We start from the raw sequence: 16,362 nt of genomic DNA on the forward strand, positions 1-16,362 counted from the left end.
GACAAAACGTTTTTCTGTCAAACAGAGTCGCTTTCGCTTGATCAATTAACGCACCGCTTTTGGGAAATAGAAAATGTACCCGATAAAAAACACTTCAGTCCCGATGATGAAGCATGTGAAAAAATATTTCGAAGTACTTACTCACGCGATGAAAGTGGTAGATACACAGTAGATCTTCCCTTCAAATACTCACCTTCGGAATTAGGACACTCTTACGCTATAGCTAAACGCCGTTTTTTAAACCTAGAAAAGAAACTCGACTCATGTGACTTACGCGCAGACTATAACGCAACTATACAAACATATATCGATCAAGGTTACTTGTCTTAAAGCTCCAAATAATTTTCAAGATGATAAACGTTTATTACATTCCGCATAAAGCCGTTTATCGTCCAGAGAAAGAGACTTCTAAAACTCGTGTTGTTCTCGATGCTGGCTGTAAAACCACATCAGGCAAGTCGCTTAACGACATTTTATATGTAGGTCCAATACTACAAAGTAGTATTTTCGAACTGCTGCTCAACTCCGCATGTTCTCAATCGCGCTAACCGCTGACATCGAAAAGATGTATTTCCAGTGAAACTCGCGCCTGAACACCATCCGTTTTCAACGCATTTTTTTCGGTTCGACTCTGATTCGCCAATAGAGATCTACCAATTCAATAGGGTGTGTTTTGGTGTGTCTAGTTCGCCTTACCTCGCTATGCGCGTTGTGCGTCAGCTCGCCGCTGACAGTCGCGACACATATCCGCTTGCCGCTTATGAAACTGAGAACCATATGTATGTTGATGACTATGTCAGTTCTATTGACAGCTTAGACAACGCTGAAAAAACGTATAAAGAAATGATTGCAATGTTCAAATCTGGAGGTTTCAATTTAGTTAAATGGATCTCAAATGACAAAGAACTCATGTCACGCATTCCCACTTCTCATAAAAGCCCTCTCGTTGTTAAGTTTGACGATGATCCCAACGCTGATACAAAAATCATAGGTATGCAATGGCAGCCTAATGACGATAATTTTCAATTTAAAATAAATATCGATTTACCGCAAAAAATGTACCAAACGCTCGATTCTCTCAGTTACCGCACGCTTATTCGATCCGCTCGGTCTCATAAGTCCAGTTGTCGCGTACATGAAGCTGCTAATACAAGAATGCTGGAAATTGCAGCTCGACTGGGATGATGAGGTCCCTGATTCTATAGTCTCCAAATGGGAAAATTTTCACAAAGAACTTCCGCTTCTCTCTGAACTTAAAATACCGCGTCACATAGGCATAAATTCTATTCATAGAATCTCATTGATCGGCTACGCAGACGCCAGCGAAAAATGCTACGGTGCTGTCATATATGTTCGAATTGACTCAAATGATAACTCACCCGCAGAGTCCGTAAAACTACTCACCTCTAAGTCCAAGGTTTCAACTCCGAATAAAACGCTCGCACGCTTAGAACTTTGCGCTGCCGTCTTGCTCGCAAAATTGATTGACTCAGTACGCACGGTCCTCAGCAAGCGCTGTAACATAAATAAAATATACGCATTCTCTGACTCTACAGTAACGCTTACTTGGATACACTCACCTGCGCATAAGTTTCACACTTTTGTAGCCAATCGCATCGCTCAGATAAACGAACATTTACCCGCATCTCACTGGTTTCACGTTCGCGGTGTAGAAAATCCCGCTGATATCGTCTCTCGCCCTGTAACTCCAAAAAGTTTAATCAGTAATGATTTCTGGTTTCATGGTCCGCAATGGTTGTCCGCTCCCGTCGACGCCTGGCCTGTAAAAGAACATAAGATTAATCACAATGAAATTACAGAAATACAAGAATCTAAAACTATATCTCTACCTACGCAAAAATGTAAATTCAATAGAAAATACTCACTTCATCCATGATCTCGCCGAACGCTGCTCGTCTTGGTTAAAATTCATCCGCTCGCTAGTATACGTACTTCGCTTTTCAAAATTACTTGACTCACGCGGTTCTATCACTATAACTGACTTAGATCACGCTGAATGTTACGCAATACGCTACCTTCAGACTGACGCGTTTTCTCAAGAAATCAACGCAATTAAAAATAATAAAATTTGTCCAAGCAAAACTATTATTAAACTGAACCCTTTTATTGACGACCGAAATCTGTTGAGAGTAGGTGGTCGCCTTACTCATTCTCAGTTAGATTTCGATCAAAAGCATCCGATATTACTACCCGCTAAAAATCGCATAGTTTCGCTTTTAGTAGATCACTATCACGCGTCAAATTTACACACAGGTCCCGCTCTATTACTAGCTCTACTTCGCCAAAAATATTGGATCCTTTCCGCCAGAAATTTAGTTCGCCAAAGAGTACACGCTTGTAACTTATGTTTTAAACTCAAACCGCGTATTACAAACCCTCCAATGGGAGATCTCCCTTCGATTAGAGTCTCCCAAGTCAAAGCTTTCGTACATACTGCCGTTGACTACGCTGGACCCTTTTATATTACGCATATCCGCCGTCGTGGAGTTAAAAGTCACAAAGCTTATATATGTTTATTCGTTTGTCTTACGACAAAAGCTCTTCACTTAGAGTTAGTTTCAGACCTAAGTACCGATTGCTTTCTTGACGCGTTCAAACGCTTTATTTCACGCAGAGGTCCGGTCTCTATATTGTACAGCGACGGAGGCACCAACTTCATTGGCGCTAAACGCAAATTAAATGAAATTTACTCAATAATACAATCCGCTAATTATCTAAATGATTTGAGTCATTATCTCACTCTAAATAGAGTTCAATTTAAGCATAGCCCACCTTATGGACCAAATTTTAATGGGCTGAGCGAGGTCAATATTAAAAGCGTTAAGACGCATTTATATAAAGCTATCGGCAGTCAAATCCTCACATATGAGGAATTTAATACAATCTTAATACAAATAGAAGGCCTGTTAAACAGCCGACCAATTTGCATACTTTCATCAGACCCTTCTGATCTGACCGCGCTAACTCCAAATCATTTTTTAAACATAACTCCGCTTAAATTTTTACCCGCTGAAAATATCGACTCTACCCTCACAGATAACAGACTCACACGCTATCAGCTTTTGAGCAGAATAGTTCAAAGCTACTGGAAACGTTGGAGCATGGAGTACCTGACTTCACTTCAACAACGCGATAAATGGAATATACCCTCAAAACCTGTGAGTGTAGGGACGGTTGTTGTTGTCAAAGATGACAATACGCACCCAATGTTTTGGCCACTGGCTATTGTTTCAGAGGTCTTTCCTGGAAAGGATAATATAACTCGTGTTGCTAAAATTAAAACCGCATCTGGGACGTATATACGTCCGATAACTCGACTCTGTCCTCTACCAACGCAATAACCATACGTTCTCGCTTAGTTTTAAGTTTATCAACCGCTCTAGTAGTAAGCATTATTTTTAGTTCTCAATGTAGAGGAAACCTCTAGGCCCCCCGAAGTTGGCTGCGCCATTTATTTGTTTTTTTTAAATATATTTAATTAATTTTAACTCACACACACACTCACGCATTAACATGAACGCATCCATACTCTGGCAACACATCCCTCCTTTCCTATCCGCTACCATTGGGCACCGAAATTCGAACCAAGAACGAAGAAAACAAACGACTCGAGATGACGCTATAATTTTGTACAAACGCAAAAATAAACTCTTAATTCGCAAAATACCATTAAAAACTCTCAAAACCTCTAAAATCTGTGCAGTGAAGTGGTAATGAACATTTTTGTGCCGTTTAAAATAATTCCTGTGTCGTGGAAACTCAATTGCTGGAGAAAGCAGCATCCCGGTGTTCAAGGTATGTCCTGCCCCTCCAACCCCAATTTTGTTACTTTTACGCCAGCGCTTGGTCTCTTTTTCTGGTTTTTCTGTGCATCCATGTCTCAGTTTGTATTTTCAATACTTACAACTCGAAAAAATTACGCTCGTTTGGCTCCAGGCTTAAAAACTCAAGACCTTTGTAAATTCTACCTACAGTTCTATGACAAAACGTAACGGTTAGACAAGTACAACATAAATTTTGATTATCAAAGCATTATTTTGTACTATTTCGGCCAAATTGCAGGGAGCCGTTAAGATGCGATGCCGGGTGCGCCGCGCATTCTGTCACGCAGTCACTCGCGCGTCTACTGTCGTCTACAGTCAGTAGGTGTCTGTGTGTCACCTTGGCGTGTAGCTGCGGGTCCGCGCAGCCGTTGGGTTCCTTGCGGCGCCGCAGCGAGCCGTTGAGGTGCCGCGCGTCGGCCGCGTGCGCGTGCGCAGGCGCCGGCGCCGGCGGTGCGCCGCGCACTCCGCCGCGCCAGCGCTTACGCCTTCTTTTGACGGCTGATTCTACGGGTAAAATTTTAAAGTCAGAATCATTATCAAAGTTTAAAAGGGATAATGTACGAAATTCATAGCGTTCATTTAATTTATGGGTCAATTAACTTGTTACCATGACAACGTCACCTGAGTTACACATTAAGAGTATGATTATATGGAGTATAAATCTATAGTTGTGACAGTTTTAATTTCAATTTCTTTAGAAAACAATCAGTTCATGTCCAGCAGTAACGTCAATGAGCCTCCTTCCTACAAAATTCCCAAGGTTCCCTAGTGACTGCAAAAAATAGCCCTTGAATCAGGGAACACTATGGGTTATGGGTTTCAGCCTTTTGGAGTCCCATTAGGTACTCTTAAAGTTCCCAAGGTTCAAGGTTGAAAGACGGCTCATCAACAAAAGGTTACCTGTTCTAGTGCGCTCTCAGGCAGCGCGTCCTTCATGAGTTGGAAGTAGAACTCGTTCTCGGCCCGCACCTGCCTCTGCCGCCGCAACCGCAACCTGTGCGTCAATACATCAAGTTATTTTCTTCTATGTTGTGGGGGAAGCTACAAAGAGATTATAGTATAGGTAAACTCCAGGTAAATGTCTGGGGCTAAGTCCGATGGAAGTGGGACGAAAAGAAACTGCGATGACGCGATGCGGGATGTTGGAGTTTCTATATTCGTTCACTAGATGGCACTAGGAGTAGCTGTAATTAAAAAAAAACTGAGCAAATCAATCGATGCATAAAATGCGTTGGCAGGCTTCCAACAGGCTTTTGGTGGACAGACGACATCACGTGAGTTGCGGACAACCGAAGATATAGGTGACAAGTGACCTGGTTAAAGCAGTGGGTTCACGTTGGAGCAAGACCGCTTCCAAGCTAACCAACTGGAGGTCTATAGGGGAGGCTTATGTCCAACAGTGGACGTCCTACGACTGATATGATGATGTACTCGCCTGTGTCCCACGTACGACTTGACCCCGAAGCCGAGCGTGACGACGGGGTAGCCGACGCAGTGCGCAGCCAGCGGCCGGCACAGCTCCAGGCCGCGCTCGCCGCGCACCATCCCCTCCACGTACACCACCACGCAGCAGACAAACACCGTCGGCAGGCAGATACCTTTGTCTGCGACTGGAACAAACGCTTTTTATTAAAAAAAAACGCTGCCTATACTTATAGTATATCTGTATCAAATTTCAAGTCAGTTTTATTTATAACGAGTTTTTATAATAGGTCAAAACAGTTATTTCTATACCGGAGGAAACTTTTGCGCTTTTCCAGGATAAAAATGCCTGTTTCAATCAGGGAGTCGCTTCTTATAACATTTACTTATTCGATACCGCGGGAATTCAGCAGTTTTCCCAATTACACAAAATTATTTATTACATTTCCCAACTTACGATTTACTCTGAAACCAATTGTTTATCGGAACTTTCTTAAAACTAACCTAACCTACTCGTAACCTAGGTACCTACTGTTTTCTTTAAAGCCATAAGAAAATACACATTCGGGAAAAATATTTTTTGGAAATATCAGGTTACCAATTTTTTCATATAACTTTTATCCCAGCTACCCTTTTATTTAAAGTTTTAAACTGACAGCGGTTAAAACGATCCAAAATAACGACCAGCTATCTTGCGAATGTACTAGGCGATAAAGCAACAAAGAGAAAGCTTTACTCAACATTTGAAGTAAAAGTTAACAGTTACATTTTGTCCCGTCACCTTACAATACACATCATTGTTCAAATTTCCCACCAATGTATTCAAGACCTAGAAACTGCGGTGTTTCCTCATGTAATGCGAAATCTTAAAATACATTACACTGGTTTTGAATGCGACCATAAAATTTATTTATAGCTTTCTTTATTTCATTGCCTGCAAATGTGTTAAGGTTATGGTCAAACTAATAAAATTAGAATCAGCTGTATTACCTTGTCACAGCGAACCACTGATTTACTAATCAGTAAGATATTGTGATATTATGTTATGTATAAAATACTTCTGTTGATATTAACAAGCTTTTATTTTAAAAAAATATTTATGTTTTTTATTTAAGCTTTTATTTATTTGCTGTTGTTGATGCTTATTTTGGGCAGAGAGTCTTGGAAGTTAATTATGATAACTTCTAGCCTAGTGGTTGGTTTGAAATTTGGTATTCTCCTGAGTCCTGACATTTTTTAACAAACTTAGTGCTTAAGACCTAGACGTGGTTGACTTGCTTTGTTATTTTGGATATTATTTCAAAATTCTTAGAATTCTTTATTCAATGAACAATTTGTACTTTATAAAGTACATTCGGCCGTTATTCTTAGTGTTAATTAGTCCTTTATAAAGTACACGAGGACTTAGGAGAGTATACATATGCAGGTTGGATAACAATGCAAGTACAACAAGTCAACAAATTACAAAAGTATCAAACGTTGACAAAGGTGTTGTCTTGTCTACTTTGTTCTTGAATAAGTAAAAACAAAATTAAAATTTGGACTATGTTTAAAATATTAAATTTGATAGCCAGAATCCATTTAAAATTATGCATTTGAACATGGTATAAAGACAATTTCTCTGCTGCTACTGTAATCCTAATCCCTGTTATCTTAGGGGACAAACATTCATAATTGGGCCAATCAACTTTTTTACCCACACATCCGTGTAATTTTTCAAACAATTGCCGATTTTCGAAAGTAAAAACGTTTTTTCTGTAATTTAATAGATGATGTACAAGAATACATGCCATCCTACGTAGGTTCAAACTATTAAACCGTGAAATATCTTGTTGGAAGTACAATTTTTTGGTAACACCAGAGACAATTTTGGTAACGCGGGAGACACACAAAGTGTCGGTAAAATAGGTGATTGGCCCAATTATTTCGTTTCACTAAACAGATCATCATCATCATCATCATCATCAGCTGGTAAATGAGACTAGTCTACTAGTCTCATTTACCAGCCAGCTTGTCTCATTTAGTCTGTTTGTTCTGCTCTAGCAGAACAGACAGCCGTACATATAAAAGCACTTTTGCCTAAGCTGATTCGAAACTGACACTTTGGGCTTGCTTAATCAATAATAAATAAGGTTTCAAAATACTTACATGAATACCAGACATACTGCACCCACACATATGTGCTGGCAGCAAAGAATATGTACTGCAGCGGTATGAAGAAGAAACATATCATGTCAGATGTGAGGGCTATGCAGATGAAGAACACTGAAAATGCCTGAAATAAAAATTTTTAAGGGTTAATAAACGTATTAACAATTAAATTACTTGTTTGTTAAAACTTGGAACAGATCGATTTAATTTTTCTTTCTCATATTCAGGAAAACAAAGAAAACCAACAAGTACTGGGCAACATTATAATAATAATAATAATAATTTAACGTTTATTTCAGGCTCTAGTCCCATATACTTCGTGTTAGTTACAGTCTTATAATGATAATGTTAGTAGTTTAATTAATTGCGATTGAATTTATCAAAACAATAAAAATTAATAGGATGTCATAGTTCTAAAATTAAAAATAATACAATAACAGTCAAAATTACAGAAAATAATTAAAATTAAAATTATAAAGAATAGTCGTTGAATCACTGAAATCTACCTATCCTATCCCACTAACATGCCGGCTACAACAGTGCCTAATGTAGGGGCAGTCGTTTGTCGGCTATCATCACCAGGACAGTGTTGGAGCTGTCAACGTGGAAACGCTGTGCGCGCCTCCGCGAACATGCCCGACGCACTACACCAGCGCGGCAGCAAACGCGTTGTTGTATTGGAACGAAGCATTCTAGTTGTACAGTCAACCAATGTGAGTCCTAGCACCATGGAACTAATATAAACCATGGAACTAGTAAATACATTGGCTTCTCTATGTATATACCTGTTTTCTGGACTCCTTACTGTGTTGGTGTGTAAAGTGTCAGTAGTATTATATTGCATATTTTGAAGCCAGATTTTAGCCACTCAGTACATTTTGGTTTTAACATAATTTATTTCATTGTATAAATTTAGACATAGCGGTAACATAATCATAATTAAATTAGTTAATCTCACATGCAGATACCTGTTACAGGCTCAGCCTAGTTTGGAGTCTGACGGAAAATTCCAACATTATGTATTAAGTGTTTTTGTCAAATAAATAAAGAAAAAAAAAAAAAAAAAAAATTTAACAACCAAATGTGATTATGTCAGCCTCATGGGATATAAGGATATTAAACACCGCATTATAAAATGTTTTGACTGAAACAAATTGCCATCAGAATGTTCAGTGTCAAACCCAAGTCCACCAAAGTGTGAGTACTCCCTATGCTTAAAGCAAAATAAATGTGAACCTTGATAAACAGTACAGTCAATTTCCTTGAAAACCAAAATCTGCAATGTTCCCCCAACCCTGATCCCAGAAGTCATCTTATACTCTCATTGTTTTATTAGAAATCAATTTTATTTAATTTCATGCATTTGAACAAACAAAAGTTAAATATTAAGTTTTGCCACTCAAAACTGCAGTTTTTAGCAGACTGCCCAAAGGAGGGTTATTTATGAATTCTGCAGTAATAACATGTAAGATCTTAATTTCATAAATTTAAGATTTATCGGATTATACTTCTAGTAAAAGATTAGTGACATTAAACACAGAATTTATGGATATTTTAAAACAGATAATATTTCTTTAATGAACTAAAACTACTAATATTTCTTTACTCCCAAACTTTATAGTGTCAGGGTAACAGACAGATGGACAGAGTATAAATTTCAAGAAGCAATGCTGATTTACATATTCATTAAACAGGCATTTTCGTCCAACTTAGTTCCAGTAAATGAGGGATCGTGTAACATGTATCTGAGGCTTCTTGTGAGGCTGGCATAATCACATTTGGCATACTTACCCTTGGTAAAAATAAGATTTAAAAAAAATACCAAAAATCTAAACCACACAAACAACAATTCAAAAAAATTACACAACGTTTCTATAATTTTTTAGCATGTACTTACAAGTCCCTGGTACTTAAATGAGTCATACATAGATCTGAGCATCATCCAGAATGGCCAGAGGAACTCAAATCTGAACTCCAGCATGTAATCTGCCATCACTACAGTCGCCCAAAGCATCACAAACTTAAGGTACAGCAGGGAACTGAAAAACAACATTCACCACACTTTAACAACAAATAATCACAAAAAAAATGTGGGAAGCACATTGTACATATGTGCGACGACGCTTGCCGGGAAAAAACCGACAAAAAAAACATGTGCAACAAGCATTTCTTTTGCTTTTTTGTCATCACACGCGAGTTGACGTTCCCACGACCCAGGACAGAACAGATGGTACTCTCTACCCACACAAAATTTATATTTCACGCATTCTCTTGTGTTTCATCACTTAATATATTGCTGCCCAGGGTTCATTGCCGCTGGAGTACATGGTGCAGCTAGGAATAACACACAATATTATGTCTGTCCACTCACTTTCCGTACATTCCTTCGGTGATTTTTGTGCGCTTTAGGGGGCGCCGCAATTTGCCACTTTCGGCATTCCGCCTCTTCATATTTTTTCCTCCACGGTGTAAATCGCTAATATAGGCTCTCGAGATACAACACTTATTTATGAAGAATCATTTGAAACACCAGTGTTCCTCAAAATAATGCCTTTTGTTGTCAATCTTTCAGCCTATCGAGAATTTACGAGGGAGATGGATGAAATATCGGCAAGCTCTTTCTGCGTTCACTCAGAAATAATGTTGCTATACATCCCCGACATGAAATGACCAAGCTTTCACAAATAGAATCTTGAAAGAAAAAATACTCCGAAAGTTTTATTCCACAATACTTATCTTATATTGTGATTTATTTTATAAGCCAGAGCTAATGTTTGGTGACCAGTGATATAGCTTAATAAGATGATTTTAAGGAGAGCTGTAGAAGTAAGGTCTGATATTAATTCCCAAATTTGTATAATTTTTTATTGCTGGCAGCTCCGTGTCGAATTTAAAGCCGGTCATTCAATGACATTATGAATTTTTCACGAATAAATTTTGGTTACAAGTGGTTTTAATCGTGACTCAAACAAAATTTGAAAAACGTCATTGTTACGTCAATGTACACTACACACGTCAAAAAACGTAAATAGAGGGAAGTGAGCGAGGAAGCGAATTTATTTTAGCGTGTTTATTTTATCATATGTATTATGTGAAGTAAATTAGTAATAAATGCTGTGTGTTGTAGCTTATGCTGCGAAATGTCGCCAAACAATATTCTTAATTCAGTGCGGAATTTTTTAGCGTCACATTTTATGCATGTTGAAAATGAATGGTTATCCGGGTAAGAAAATGAATTTTCCAACATTATTAAAATAAAAAAAAGATTTTAAAGATATATGGTTATTACTTATGCATCTAACATTTCTTCCAGTTGCGTCGAGTATCTGACTGAGGACAGCAGCAACAACTACAGTGAAACAGAAATACAGAATCTTGCTAGAGAGCAGTGGTTGCTAAACGACCTCAAAGAGATTTGTCCGGGGTCATTGCCCGCTAATCTCAAGACTCAGCAGAAAGTTACACTAAATGGACGATTTGCATTGCAAATTAATGCTGCTGTTGATATAGGTAACAAAATCGATTCAACTCCTGATACTTACTTAAATTCCTTCCAGTTCATTAATTTCTTGGTACAATCACTAACACTATTAAGATCTGATATGGTAAACTTATGGCCCATTCTCAATTGACCCATAAATACATTGACTTGGTCATAAATAGACTGTATAATTCTAGATCTATGCTATTGCTAATCTGTAAGACACTCAGGGACTAAACATCTCATCTTTTCGATGGTGCAATGTGGCCGAAATGTCAAGGTTGTATTATTAAAATAAAATATGAGAATAAAACTAAGTCCTAACAATAATGCTGTAGGTGTCCATGGGCAGCGGTGATCACTTACCATCAGCCCCAGCAGCATCAGCCCCTGCTCATATCCCAGCTGTTTGATAAATAAAAGTGGAATCATGGTGCTAGACTCATGCCATACCACAAGCTGTAAGTTTTGGTGTTTATTTCAGGTACTCCTGCTTACCAGCAGTATATGAAGCTCCAAAAAGTAAACACCGAGAATGTTGAAGCTACTACAAAATTTGAAGATAAAATTTCTAATCGCAGGTCAATATTTTTTTTTTATTAAGCTTTTTCCTGAATTTGAGTAGTTGATTGATTTGTTAGAATTCCATTATTTATGCCTTGCTAGTCTGTTGCCGTTGCACCCTTCCTTCCCATTGCCATTGCAGCATACTTTTCAATTATTTGATGGAATAAATTTATGGCTTGGTATTTTGATTTGTCTTAGTAGTCCTAATTCTAACTGGTATAATACTTATATTATGTAGAAACTTCAGGAGGTGACTGGAGTGATAGGTAGTTTGTTTATTTCTAAAAAAATATTGCACATTTGACTAAGAAATGTAGGGTTCAACCTCTTCCTAATACAACATCCATATTTGTAATCATGATAATTGTGTTCATGTTTTTAGTTTGAAGCATAAAATATTCGCAGATGTTTATTATGTCAGTTCATAGAAAAATTTAATGGAATACCACAGTGGAACCTTTTCATGATCAATTTCTCTATCTCAATGAGGGCTATCGTTTTTTGTCTTTCTAGATGGCGCCACTGTTGCGTGAGGTTTTTAAGTGTGACTTTCAAAGTCTGTTATTACGGGCATGAAAACAAAGTTTAAATTAAAATCATAGTTAATACATCTTAAAACCGTACCATAAAAATATCGACGAACCACAGTGTTGCGTAGTCCCATTTTGTTCAGTCAAAACTATCTCAAAACACAGACATTCATTGCCCCGTAACGCATAATTGCCATAATTAATTTCAGGTAATGCAAAATATTCACAAAATTATTCTAATTATAAATAAACCCGCGTAGCTCACCCAAAAACTATGACATTTGACATTTTGGAGACCTCACGCTACACTAGCGCCTCTAGCGGCGAATTCATACGCGATAGCCCTCATTGGCAGATGTATGGGATGTGACATTAGTAGCGCAATGGTTTCACCCTGGTACATGATTCAGTTTCCTTGACTGTATGTGATACCCTGTCGTATCTATATAGTGTCTAGTAAAAAATATTAATCTGTTTCAGAATGATAAAATTATATCTCACTGATGGTGTTCAAGAAATATCAGCAATAGAATATAAACCAATGAGGAATCTCAGTTGTGATATCACTCCAGGGTGTAAAGCTCTTATCAAAGGTACAATAACTTAAACATGACTTCCCTGACTTTGCATGGATGAAACTTTGAAATAAAAAAGAGGATAGAAAGTTTTCAAAGGACCTTCACCTTTTCCGAAAATTACACCCACGCGAAGCCGGGGCGCGACACTAGTTATAAAAATAATATATTACATTTTTTTGTGATAAATTATCTAACTGCTGGTGAAAACTGCATTCAAATCCATTGCATAGTTTAAAAGATCAAAGTATCAGAAAGATAAGAGAGACAAAAGACGGGAAGCGATTTATAACAAAGATGTCCGCAAGAGTCGTTAGCTACCGCGACCAGTGGCCGCAACGATTAACAAAAAAAAACCGGCGAAGAGCGTGTCGGACACCCCCAAGATAAGGGTTCCGTAGCCATTACGAAATCAAGTTATTTTTCTTATGATTTCGTATTGTGTACAGAATCTTCCAAGTTTAGGTATATTTACACCTTAGGCTGCTATTTACTTTTAAACAACTAATAATTCGCAAGCAATGTTAGCCGTTGCAATTTTCCTTCTAAAGATACATTTACTATCACCCTGATTTTTTCTAATTTTTCTACCCAACTATTTAGATTTTAGAAGGGGGGGAGCTCGTTTTTAATGAAAATGTGCACTTTAAAGTTGAATATTTTGCAAACAAATCACTGAATCGAAAAATCGTTCTAGCAAACCCCTAATGATTTTAAAAAACCTATCCAACGATACCCTACACTACAAGGTTGAATGAGAAAAAAAATCACCGCCACTTTACGTCTATGGGAGATACACTAAAAAATAGTACATTGTGTCTTAAGGGCGGTAAATAAGGAATTACGAACGAGAGTCTATTAGAAGCCCGAAGTCGAAGACTGAGGGCTTTAATGAGTCGATGTTCGTAATTCTTGCGACATACAATGTTTTTCATCACATTTGCGAGTAAAATTGTATATTTGTAAAAGAAAAACTAATATTTTATCAAAAATTGCCGATACCGCTGATTGCGCTCTTGGCAATCCGCAGCATGTGCATGGCGTGCGTGTGCAGCGCGCGCACGGAGCAGCAGCACGCCATGCAGTAACAAACTCATTTACCGACCTTGGGCTTCATGGCATGAAAATTAGTACGGGCAATGACTCATTTACCGACCACGGGTTTCATGACAAGCACATTAAGGTCGAGGGTTTTATTTGGGGGGTTGCAATCAAGGTAGCCTGCATGTTACGACACTGTTTACGAGCAAGTGTGATGAAAAATATTTTTTTTTAAGTTTTATTGTACCATTTTGTCGGCATAGTTTACATACATATTCGTGCAAAATTACAGCTCTCTAGCATTGATAGTCCCTGAGCAAAGCCCCGAACGGACAGACAGACAGACATGCCATTTTGGCTACAGAACCCTAAAAATCATTACTTATTAAAAATCTTTGTGTTTAAATTACAGGACCAATAGAGTGCCGTCGCGGCGTTCTGCTTCTAGCAGAAAGTTCGTTAGAACTGCTCGGAGGAGAAGTGCAGGAAATTTCCATCTCAAATTCTTTGGCTGGCCTACTGTCCACCAAGCTTGGACTGCCCATGACCCAAGGTAAATCTTGCTGGATTGGAAGTCTCAATCAATTAGTTATATAGATAAGTGAAATATGTAGTTCTATGTATTCTTAGAGTCGTGTTGGCCTAGTGGTTTGTCCCTTCAGGCCATATGGCATCTCAAGCAGAGAATCGAGGGTGCTAATTCAGGCTCAAGCCTCTGAATTTTTTCGCCACACATTTAGGGTTTTCGAGAATTAAGATTTTCATAGTAATATGTGTGACAAGGAGGGGGAGTTCTAAGAATAAATTAGTGTGACGTAATTTATGGTTTGCCCCTTTACGCACGCATCTGTAGTCCTGATGGTGCTGCAGTACGATGGGCGACGGTAATCATATTACATAAAAAAACATGCACTATAATACAGTACGTAATTATAAGCACGCGCGGCGTGCCTGTTTCATGGCATCTAATAGAGCAGTGTTTCGTGAGGCGGGTCTCTGCTCTATTGAAACAGCACGGCCCGCCAAGCCAAGCCGTGCACCCGCGCGGAGGCCCTTACAAATGTGCTGTACCTTCCAGGCACTGCCTCCGACCTGAACGCTACGGCCAGCCACCCAAGAAACACCGACATCCCCCTACCGCACACAGAAATGCCGCCGGCCCTCGAAACTATCCACCGCACGGACTCCTTTGATCCTCGCCCAGTGGCCGTCGTCACGAGCGTCCAAGTAGCCAACTTTGCTGATGACGACATCGACGTAGACCAGCTAGCAGCCATAGAAGCTCAGATCTCTAACCCAAGCAAAAGATCACTGACAGACACCACACACACAAGCACTGAGAAGAAACTTAAAATGGATAACACAAGCACAGTAAACAGAGTAGAAGACTACCCCGAAGACAATGACTTATTCGCAGAAGACGAGGATTATTTAAGAGAATTAGAGAATAAATTTGACGCGAGTTACAATACGCCTAAAGTTAAGTTTCCAGTACCAGTGTCATCAGAACCATTCGTGTATATAAAACAGATAAACGATATGAGAGAGAGTGAGAAGGCTGGAAGAGTGTTCAGAGTTAAAGGTCAAATTATGAAGTTGCTGTCGAAATTATCTGTTGGAAAAGACGGGTGGAGTTTGCGCTGTACTATTGTAGACGGCACGGGCAGTATTGATGTGGATTTTACAAATAACGTGCTCTCGAAGTTAGTCGGATTTACGCCCCAAGAGATGAATCAGCTCAAGAAGCAAATGGCGACGAAACCGGAACTGAAACAGAAAGCTGTTATGGTAAGTGCATAATGTCTGTCTGATTTATTGCTCATTATATCAGCCGTTGGATGCCCGCTGTTGGACATAGGCCTCCCCCATATAGCTCCGGTTGGAAGTGGCCTGCATCCACTGTGAACCCGCGGCTTTAACCAGGTCATCCGTCTGTCTCGTTGGTAGACGTCCTACGCTGCGCATGCCAATCCGCGGCCTTCATTTAAGAACTTTTTTGCCCCAAACGGCCATCTGTTCTTCGTTCTTTATGGCCTGCCCATTACCACTTCAACGAGCTAATCCGCTTGGCTATGTCGGTGATCCTCGTTTTTCTACGTGTCTCTTCTCATTTCTAGTTTAATCCCGTAGAAAAACCCCGAGCATAGCCCTCTTCACAGCTCGCTTAGCAACTGAGCCTTTCCTTTAGATATACCGTTAGTTTGAAAAAACTCGTATTGAGATGACAGCAATGAACAAGATTTTTTAACCTTTTAACCGCCAATACGTTTTCATTCGTACGTGCCCGTATCGCCACCTACACCGAAACTATATGACATTTTGTCTTAATTATAAGACTGCGGCGAAATGAGCTGGATAATTTTTGTCTTATAATTCAGACAATGGCGGTTAAAGGGTTAAACAATATTCGTGCCTTTTGTCTCATTTATTGATTGATTGCTGGTTTTTGCAGGCACTACAAAAAGCGAAGGATACACTTCAGGTGCTGTACTGCATAATAGAGCTGACTATACTCGAAGTGCCCAAGATCACGTGCCTTATACCTTTTGACGGCTCCCACGTCGATCTATTGAGGAAAAGAATACAGACGTAGCATTTATATTTAGTTTGATTTTGCATGACTCTCTTATGACTTTGTTTTAACACGTTGGTTTGCAAAACATATAAGACATAAATTGAACCTAGATCTGTTAGTGATTCTATCAATGATGCTCAGAGCATCATCTGAAAAATATAGACGAGTGATGCTG

At 39.0% G+C, this 16,362-nt stretch overlaps 2 protein-coding genes across 2 annotated transcripts in view; one reads left to right on the top strand and one right to left on the bottom strand.

The window, feature by feature from the left end:
- Positions 1–10,038, bottom strand: part of LOC141445137 (uncharacterized) — a 33,817-nt gene extending 23,779 nt beyond the window's left edge. The window contains exons 1-8 of the mRNA XM_074110920.1: positions 9,790–10,038; positions 9,316–9,457; positions 7,416–7,542; positions 5,281–5,455; positions 4,746–4,839; positions 4,183–4,349; positions 1,641–1,700; positions 697–802 (exon numbers count right to left, since the gene is read on the bottom strand). Coding sequence (XP_073967021.1) covers positions 697–802; positions 1,641–1,700; positions 4,183–4,349; positions 4,746–4,839; positions 5,281–5,455; positions 7,416–7,542; positions 9,316–9,457; positions 9,790–9,869 — 951 coding nt within the window. The 5' untranslated portion in view covers positions 9,870–10,038. The remainder of the gene's footprint in view (positions 1–696; positions 803–1,640; positions 1,701–4,182; positions 4,350–4,745; positions 4,840–5,280; positions 5,456–7,415; positions 7,543–9,315; positions 9,458–9,789) is intronic.
- A 420-nt stretch (positions 10,039–10,458) lies between these two features.
- LOC141445142 (recQ-mediated genome instability protein 1-like) lies at positions 10,459–16,209 on the top strand. The gene is made up of 7 exons (XM_074110925.1): positions 10,459–10,641; positions 10,732–10,928; positions 11,384–11,480; positions 12,477–12,589; positions 14,025–14,165; positions 14,691–15,400; positions 16,065–16,209. Exons 1-7 carry the CDS (start codon positions 10,559–10,561, stop codon positions 16,203–16,205), a joined length of 1,482 nt encoding a protein of 493 aa, XP_073967026.1. The 5' UTR covers positions 10,459–10,558; the 3' UTR covers positions 16,206–16,209.
- The last annotated feature ends 153 nt before the right edge of the window (positions 16,210–16,362 follow it).

Source organism: Choristoneura fumiferana, unplaced genomic scaffold (genome assembly GCF_025370935.1).
Source record: "Choristoneura fumiferana unplaced genomic scaffold, NRCan_CFum_1 Sck3bRy_369;HRSCAF=857_pilon, whole genome shotgun sequence".
Taxonomy (NCBI): domain Eukaryota; kingdom Metazoa; phylum Arthropoda; class Insecta; order Lepidoptera; family Tortricidae; genus Choristoneura; species Choristoneura fumiferana.

Coding starts and splice junctions, on each gene's coding strand:
- LOC141445142 (XM_074110925.1), top strand. CDS start 10,559: ATGTCGCCAAACAATATTCTTAATTCAGTGCGGAATTTTTTAGCGTCA. Junction 10,929..11,383: donor TAATGCTGCTGTTGATATAG/GTAACAAAATCG, acceptor TGTTTATTTCAG/GTACTCCTGCTTACCAGCAG. Junction 12,590..14,024: donor GTGTAAAGCTCTTATCAAAG/GTACAATAACTT, acceptor TTTAAATTACAG/GACCAATAGAGTGCCGTCGC.